This window comes from Taudactylus pleione, unplaced genomic scaffold, assembly GCF_031769625.1.
Source record: "Taudactylus pleione unplaced genomic scaffold, aTauple2 ptg001041l, whole genome shotgun sequence".
In the NCBI taxonomy this organism is placed as follows: domain Eukaryota; kingdom Metazoa; phylum Chordata; class Amphibia; order Anura; family Myobatrachidae; genus Taudactylus; species Taudactylus pleione.
The window spans coordinates 501,774-511,388 of NW_028285442.1; the positions used below are offsets into that span (position 1 = coordinate 501,774).

Below are 9,615 nucleotides of genomic sequence, written 5' to 3' on the forward strand. Positions count from 1 at the left end.
CTGCAATTCGCCATGGCATACTGTCAATCAACTTCTGGGCCACATACTGACTGGCTGTCCATTCAATGCTTGGATTGGGGTTGCTTCTCAGCCAAGGGAGTGGGCTCACTGACAATTTTGCCTAAGAACACAGCCATGAATAAAGGATGGTACCAAAACATCCTCCAAAAGCAACTTCTCCCAACCATCCAAGAACAGTTTGGTGATGAACAATGCCTTTTCCAGTATGATGGAGCACCTTGCCATAAGGAAAAAGTGATAACTAAGTTGCTCGAGGAACAAATCTAAATTTTTGGTCCATGGCCAGAAAACTCCCCAGACCTTAATCCCATTGAGAATTTGTTGTCAATCCTCAAGAGGCGGGTGGACAAACAAAAACCCTCAAATTCTGACAAACTCCAAGCATTGATTAGACAAGAATGGGCGCCCATCAGTCAGTATGTGGCCCAGAAGTTGAGTGACAGTATGCCAGGGTGAACTGCAGAGGTCTTGAAAAAGAAGGGTCAACATTGCAAATATTGACTCTTTGCATAAACTTAATGTAATTGTCAATAAAAGCCTTTGACACTGATGAAATGCTTGTAATGTTACTTCAGTATACCATAGTAACATCTGACAAAAAGGTCTAAAAACTCTGAAGCAGCAAACCTTGTAAAAACTAATACTTATGTACAGCCATGGCCAAAAGTTTTGAGAATGACACAAGTAACATAGTGCCTGATTCAGAGTTGTACGCTATGGTGATGTTTTCGCAGTTGAGCGATTTATCGACCGCATGTGTCTGAGTCACACGGCGCTTGCATCAAGGTACATTACCGTAGTCTCTCGCAGCAGCTATTTATTCAAAGTGTAACAGTCCGAATGTTTAGGGGAGGTGACGGCGGCAAAAAATGCAGGCGTGGCATGACCATTATGGGGGCGTGTGTCCCCCTGCAACTGCGATCCTGTACACAAGGAATATGGCACCATGCTGCGGGACCATAGACTCACTCAGGACTGCGACAGTCGAATGATCTGTGACGATGCTGCGTCTTTGTATGCAGATGCTGCGACAAATTACTCGGATGCTTGGATTCACAAGTCCACAGGTGGGAGTCTCCATACATCTCCTGGAGGCTGTGACATATGCACGCAGCAGTGGCGTACAGCTCTGAATCAGGCCCATTAACGGGAGGATTTATGTGAGCGATTTTATTTCTGTCACACACAATGGTTCTATAGGTGAGCGGCCAAGGTAATACTTTCATAAAAGGTAGGACAACTCCAGCAACATGAATATTCTACTTTTCATTTATCAGAAGTTACAGAAGACTGAAACAATAAAGCTAAGGTTAGGGAGAACTATTTAAATGTAGACTGATGAGATGGGTGCTGAAAGCAATAGACAGGAGGGTTTGAGTAAAATAAGAGATATAAATGAACCGTTGCACTGTCATGAGTATATATGTAGAGGAAGGAAAATACATCATTCAAGAATGCATACCTGCATGGACAACCAACCCCCCCTCTTATGCATTGACAAAATCTTGTAATGGATGTTTTTTATTTCATTTTGTTTTTTTTTTCATTTCAAGGCAACGACTAACCGAGATCGTATTGATTTGGCCAATACCAAAGCTAAGAAACTTATCGAGTGAAGAAAGCAATGCTTTTCCTTCCATCCGTTTATGCTACAATGTCCTTTTACCATGTCCGCTCGATATCACAGATAAGCGGTTTCAGGGAATGAATTCGCTTATTACCCTGCTCTGTTGTGCTCTGTGTATTTGTTCATGGAGGATCCCACTCATTCACTAAAAACATCTGTCTGTCTTTGGGACAGTGTGGGTCATTCTATGCTGGATTATATGTGAAAACTCCACACAACATCCTTCTCCACTACACTATATAAATGTCTAATCTAGTAGTTGTGATATTACTTATGTAATTCCTTCCATACATCTAATGAATGAAGGACCTGTGAAGTATTGGGTTGGGTTAATTTTCATATAGGTAGTGTATAGTGAAAATCTGAGGATATCTTCTCTCTGAGATCCTATGACCCTCTGCACTTCTGCTTTTAAATGCTTTAGTCTCCACCGTTTAATATAGATAAAGTGCTATTGCACCTCTGCAACATACTGTTCTATTGGAGAAAATGCCGCCCAGATCCTCCCCTTTTAGGCTTTGGATTGTAGGGCAAAAAAAACAAACCAATACAAGGCAGGCACATAATTATGACCCTTGTTTGCTGTAATGCAGCCGCCTGTTGGCAGCCTTCTCTGCAAAGTCCAGCCCTTGCCCGTTAGATGTTCAGTACTTATTGGAATGTTCTTCTAATCAGTACGCCCTGTGTTATGGTAAAGGAGCGTGATTCATCATTATCGCACCATAACATGTGGCTGAAGTTTTGCCTTTTGTTTTTTTCCACGTTTACAAAGTATGAGATTGTTATCTCTGTACTAATGTCTAGCTGCCTTTTTAGTTCTATTTCACTGATAAAACGTCACTTTAACTGCCTTTTTATTAAAGCAAAAAATTTAAATGTGGTGTAATCATCCCCAGCTAATATTTATTTATGAGGGAAGGGAGATTGCCTAAGCCAGAGATTCCCAAACTCTGCCATTACAGTCCAGGTTTTAAGGATATCCATACTTGAGCACAGGTGACTTAATTAGTACCTCATTCAATTTGATTTATCTGGACTTAAGCATGGATATTCTTACAATCTGGACTGTAATGGCAGTGTTTGGGAACCTCTGGCCTAAGCAACTCTTACACTGCTGTAGAGCTACAAAATCAAGAACAGCTGGAGGGTCACCGGTTACCACCTACTGCTAGATAGCATAGTAATGTGTACTGGACTGATTCCTTCCAACAGCTGGGTGTCTTGTTTCTTAATGAAAGGATGCTCTATCACTAGTACTCGTACTCCATGCTGGTGCTTCGGTAACAAAGACTTCAGCCCTGTTTGTCTAGAACATTCACAGATCTATCAATTGATCACTGTTGTGTAGCTTTGACACTTATTCACCAGAACATTAGCTCCAACACTGCGTGATCTTTAAAGGGGGTTTAGAAATGTAAAAATTTTACTTGTTCTTCAGCTGGCCAGAAGGGGTTCTAGTCCTCCTGTAGGACAAAGTTTTGATTTAATTTGTGGACCTTACTAGTGGCTCTTTAAAATTTAGCATTTTGGGTTGGAGCCTTATGTTAGGTACACACTTGTGCAACCGGCAATCGTGCCGATGTCCAGAGACACCCTGGACATCGCATGATTGCCGATACACACTGCAGCAATTAATGAAGGAGGGAAGGATCACTCCGGCCTTCATTAACATGCATGGCGCCGCATATGATATTGTCGGGTTTTATATGCAGCACTTCAAACCTGTTAACGTAGCATGTAACTGCAGGGGCGCGCATATCGTGCATACACACTGCAAGATTTGTTCTGATTTGGCCAAATAGGAAGAGTGAACCCAGCATTCGGGTATGCTAGCTGCCTACCTACCTCAGATGTTGTCCAACTAATTGCCTAGGGGGCTACATATAAAACTGATAAGATTGTAGTTCATCAATTTACTAGAAAATACTGACCGCACAAAGAGAGTGGTGTCACACACTAACCCCTCCCTGCTGCTGAATAAACCATTGCTCACATTTCCATTACATTAGTTTAATGTACATACAGGAGAATAACATAAGTGGTTAAAATAGCAAGTAAAATGGCCTTTAAAAAAATGAACACCATATTCTGTAATAAGTACATGTTCATCTGCGTAAAACCAAAAAGTTGGCTGTATTTGGTCTTTACCTCCAGTTTAAGTACTACTTTAATTTATAGTATTCCTTCTCCCTACAGAAATGTGATGCCAAGGACACCAGTCTTTTCTATGTAGCAAACTATTTTTATTTTTTTTGAATAACATTTATATGTTCTCCAAAAACAATTCATTAGCGATTTGTTTGTAAGCTGCCTTATATGCTTCTCATTGTCAAATTGATGTGTTCTTTTTATACCATATTGGCCAAAAGCGTGAGTCACTTTATGCAAATGCAGTTGGGTTTGATTGGCAGCCAGAATGCAGTGTTCCCCTACAGTCCAATGTTCATCCTGACTACCAGTGTTACCAGCCTGTGTAACGTGACCCTCCATGGAGTGGACACATATAAAGGATGTGTCTGAGCTTTAGGGCTTGTAAACTACTGGGTTTCTTGCCCCTCCATGTGTTCCGTAAAACATAGAGCTATGAGAGGGGGAAAATTAGTCCCTTGGGGACCATGCACGAAGTGTGTGGGTTTAGGTTTAAAAAACAAACAAAAAAAAACAACCTGTATTGAGTGTTTGTACATAATCATAGGGTTTGCACCCAGCCCATTTTCAGTTAATGAGGAAAAGAGATTATGGTGCCATCATAGAAACAACCAGTATTTTTAAGATATAAAGCTGAGCTATACCCCACAAAACCTGAACTGAAATAAAATATATATTAAGAGGTTTAAAGTCCTACAGAAAGTCCACAGATCTTCCAGTTCTCCAAAATACTAAATAGTAGCACAGCCGACAATAACCAAATAATTGTGCCTTTTGGCTGTAGATGTATTTCAATCCCTGAAGGAAAAAAAAAAGATGACATATATCTCACGCTCATAGATTGATTTTGATAGATATCTATCAAAATCAATCACAATTTAGTTACACCCAGTGCCTTTTAATTCCTGAAAGCTGGAAAATTGTATATATTTATAAACCTTTTTAAACTAAAGTTGTTTGTTTTGTTTTTTTGTATATAGATTAGGGGCTGGACACCTGGTAAATGCATATATATACGGTGTGAAAACTTTTGCCTTAATGGGGGTTGTACATACTCAGTCTTGTACATGCCATTCTCTGGTTTTGTACTGCTTTCCTTGTAAAACAATTGGCTGCCATGAATACTTATGACAGCCAGGACTTGGCGTGTAGAGATGGGAAATATGTACATCTCCCTTCTATAGCTTTGTTCAGTGAATTCTGCCTTGTGCAGCCTTTGTTTTTGTCAGGAATGTACTTTTAATAAGTGTATCTGCCCCATTTTATTGTAGTCTTCTTCCCCCAACTACACATGATTCTGTTCATGTTGATTGTATTTAAAATCCTAGATGAATGTACCACAAATGAGCCTTCCAATATTCCATGAAAAAAATGTTTTGTAAATGCTAACCTGTAATAAAGTGGCTGCAAATAACCCATTCTCTTGTGATTATTAGTAACTGATTGTCACTGCTGAATATGACTTGTGCCCATTATAGATGGATGTCGTCATGCAGGATTTTATTCCTAACTTGGAAGCTGCGTTCCGTACACTTACACCCTTATAGATATGAATTGTATGCCTTGTCAGATGTAAAGAGCTCTCTCTTGGTGATCCAAGTGTCAGATAAGCTGTTTGTCCTTTTTTGACACTTTACTGTATCTAATACATTAACTTTTTTTTTTTTTGTTAAAGTTTGAGTTTTATGCAAGAACACCAAGGGAAAAAGGGGGTAAATCCAAACAGGGTTGGTACAGCATTAAGTAGTGCATGAGTATAATGTGCATTGGGAGTTGGATACCTTCAGTAGAATATGCACAAATCAATAAGCAGAAGGCGGCAATCTGACACAGATGCTGTTATAGGAAAACTTGAGGAAGGAGCAAGAGGTTGCTATATGTAAAAAGGGAGGGAAGAGGGGGAAGTAGAAGAGAAACTGAGAGAAAAGGGGATTGCCATCATGGCTAATGAAATAAATTATGAAAGAACAGTTAAGACTAGGTATTATAGGAAACCCAGGCACCTCAGAGAACTGTAAGCATGTAAAATGCTTGATAGAGATAGATATAGATAGATATCTATCTCAGATGTCATGTGTTCCAGATAAAGTTACGCAAAGCAGAAGATAAGGGTGTCTGAGTTTTCCCAGTTAGCAGCTACAGCACAATAGCAGCATTTAGGATGTGTCCAATTAAAAGCGATGTATGCCATTCCACATTGAGAATTGATCATGGCATGGGGAGTGAGGGATAACGCTAGTAGTTGAGGGAATCAATTAATGGACTGATTCTCAGAACCCCTCGATTTTTTTGATAAACCACCATGCATGACCCTGGGTGCCCTCCCCCCTCAGCCCCCAACATGTCGGAGGATTGATGAAAGATCGCATGAAGGCTAGAAGGTACCATCTAAACATACGCTTGTAGGTGTAGTCTTTTACATTCTCACACCAATAGATCTAGCAGTATTTTTCTCATATCAGTCCATTCCTCCGGTTCCAGGATCTCTCCCAAGTTTTACAGCAAAAAAGAAGGGGTGAGGAGCAGGTGCACACTATAAGCACTAAGAATTCTAATGATCAAAAAATCTATAATAAACATGGTTTTTAAATGTAAGGTTTCTTAGTAGTTAATTATTGCAGTTTATTGTAGATTTTTTGATCATTAGAATTCTTAGTGCTTATAGTGTGCACCTGCTCCTCCCTTCTTTTTTTTTTTGGTGTAGAACTACAGGTCTCAGCATGGTAGCACCTATTAAATGTTTAATATTAGGATGTGCAGCCCCTCCTGTCTCCCAAGTGTGCCTGCCAGGTTAGCTCATGAGACTTTTTTTTAGTTGGTTGTGAGAGAGAAAAAGGTCTTTGAGCTCTCAAGAACTCGTTGAATCCCTCAGTCTCCATAAATAAGTTTCTAATGAAATATTGTGGTCTGTGACTAATACCAAAAACTGGGGAGTGTATGTGATGATGTTGAAGGTACTGATAACATCATTTGGAGGGACTGCTAAATCTATCCCATAGGGAGGACCTATCTGGAAAAGATCTTGTAGAAATGTCTGTTTATTACCAGTTCAAAGGGCCTGGAAATGAGGGTAGGCTATATTGTTCCATAAGAGGAAAGTTTGTGATGAGACCAAAAACTCCACAGCAATACCCCCCAGTGAAAGGGTGAATCTAAGAGTTTGGGGAAAGGAGGGGGTTTGTATTTGGAGGGGATCCAAAAGGCGTATGGAGAGAGAAGGTTGTGCTAATTAGCCTGTAGGTCTACCCGGACCTAAGGTGAGCGTTGGTATATATCAGAACCGCTTAGATGAGGTGTTTACACAGAATATGAAAAAAAAAAAAAAAAAAAATCATACTGAGTCTCCTGTTTGCCCAAGTAAGCGTTGAGGTAGAGGGGTATATTTACTAAAGTGCAGGTTTTTTAGAAGTGGAGATGTTGGCCATAGCAACCAATCAGATTCTACTTATCTAGTATATTATAGACCATAACCGCTAGAATCTGGTTGCTATGGGTAACCTTTCCACTTCTACAAATCCACACTTAAGAAGCACGACTGGATGCATACAGGAAGGGTCTGGCAAAGATGAGGGAAACTAGGAAGAGCTGTCATTTGTTGACATTTACTTGCCCAATACAAGATATCAAACTGCTTTTATAGTTTACCAGATCCCTCACAATGGTCCCCAATAGAGGTGGGAAGTTTGCAGAGAGAAAATGGTTATAATATGGGTACCCAGATACTTTAAGGTGCAGGAGCACCAATGGAAGTTGTAGGTAGAATTGAAGAGGCATGGAGTGTTAAGGGGATCAGTGTTTATGGGAAGGGCCTGCGTCTTGTCTGAGTTTATTTTGTAAGGCAAGATGATTTGTAAATGTGAGGAGTCCATCAACTGCAAGTCCCCCTCAAAGAGCAGTACACTCAATACTTGGCAAGAGACACCACTTATACCCTAATAGGGTGTGGCATAATAGATCTATAGTGCCTTGGCTTTTTACCTTTTTTGTTACATTACAACCTGTAATTTATTTTTTTTTATCTGAATTTTATGTGATGGATCTGCACAAAATAGTCTACTTTGGTGAAGTGAAATGAGAAAAAAAAAAATATATATATATATATAAAAAAAAATCTTTATAAATAAAATTCTGAAAATTGGCATGTGCATATGCCAATCACCCCCTTTGCTATGAAGCCCCTCAAAAGTTCTGGTGCAACCAATTACCTTCAGAAGTCACATAATTAGTGAAATGAAGTCCACCTGTGTGAAATCTAAGTGTCACATGATCTGTCAGTATAAACACACCTTTTCTGAAAGGCCCCAGAGGCTGCAACACCACAAAGCAAGAGGCATCACACCATGAAGACGAAGGAGCTCTCCAAACAAGTCCGGGACAAAGTTGTTGAGAAGTACAATTCTGGGCTGGGTTATAAAAAAATAAATAAAATAAATATCCAAATCTTTGATGATCCCCCAGAGCACCATCAAATCCATCATCATCAAATGGAAAGAACATGGTACCACAACAAACCTGCCAAGAGAGGGCCACCCACCAAAACTCACAGACCGGGCAAGGAGGGCATTAATCAGAGAGGCAGCACAGAGACCAAAGGTAACCCTGAAGGAGCTACAGAGTTCCACAGCAGAGACTGGTATCTGTGCATGTGACCACAATAAGCCATACACTCCATAGAGCTGGGCTTTATGGAAGAGTGGCCAGAAAAATACCAATGATTTTACTATATCGATGTCGTTATCATTAAATAGTTTGTAAAATAGTTCATCTTTTAAAGCTGAATGATAATTGTTCATCGTCCATTCTGACTGTCCAACAAACTATTTTCGTTCAGAAAATAGTTCATATTGTGCAGAATAAACTATTTCTATTCACTGTATGCATGATTAAAAAATCGTTCATCGTTTTTGAAAATCGTTCATTAGCTTAGTAAAACTATTTTCGTTCACTTCAAGGGAAAATCTGAATGAAAATCCTTGGTTACTAACATCGTTGTGTGTATGCAGCTTTAGTGATAAAATAAGACATGATTTGAGTTTGCCAAAAGGTATGTGAGCGACTCCTCCAAATGTTTGGAGGAAGGTGCTCTGGTCAGATGAGACTAAAATTGACCTTTTTGGCCACCAAGGAAAACGCTATATCTGGCGCAAACCCAACACATCCCATCACCCCAAGAACACCATCCCCACAGTGAAACATGGTGGTGGCAGCATCATGCTGTGGGGATGTTTTTCAGCAGCAGGGACTGGGAAACTGATTCGAGTCAAGGGAAAGATGGATGGTGCTAAATACAGGGATATTCTTGAGCAAAACCTGTTTCAGTCTGCTTGTTTGAGACTGGGACAGAGGTTCACCTTCCAGCAGGACAATGACCCGAAGCATACTGCTAAAACAACACTTGGGTGGTTTAAGGGGAAACATTTAAATGTGTTTGGAATGGCCTAGTCAAACCTAGATCTCAATCCAATTGAGAATCTGGTCAGGCTTGAAGATTGCTGTTCACAAGCGGAAACCATCCAACATGAAGGAGCTGGAGCAGTTTTGCCTTGAGGAATAGGCAAAAATCCCAGGGGCAAGATGTGGCAAGCTCACAGAGCAGAGGTTCCCAAAGTCCGCCATTACAGTCCACGTTTTAGGGATATCCATGCTTGAGCACAGGTGACTTAATTAGTACCTCAATCCATTTGATTTAACCATCTGGACTCAAGCTTGGATATCCCTAAAACATGGACTGTAATGACAGACTTTGGGAACCTCTGTCATAGAGACTTCTCCAAAGTGACTTTCAGCTGTAATTGCCACAAAAGGTGGCTCGACAAAGT

The 9,615-nt window shown here is 40.2% G+C and overlaps 1 protein-coding gene across 4 annotated transcripts in view; it reads left to right on the plus strand.

Annotated features, from left to right (window-relative positions):
- Positions 1-5,210, plus strand: part of SNAP23 (synaptosome associated protein 23) — a 50,821-nt gene extending 45,611 nt beyond the window's left edge. For all 4 annotated transcript variants that reach the window (XM_088461391.1, XM_088461389.1, XM_088461392.1 and 1 more), the window contains one exon: positions 1,575-5,210. In XM_088461391.1, the coding sequence (XP_088317517.1) occupies positions 1,575-1,637 (63 nt within the window). In that variant the 3' untranslated portion in view covers positions 1,638-5,210. The remainder of the gene's footprint in view (positions 1-1,574) is intronic.
- The last annotated feature ends 4,405 nt before the right edge of the window (positions 5,211-9,615 follow it).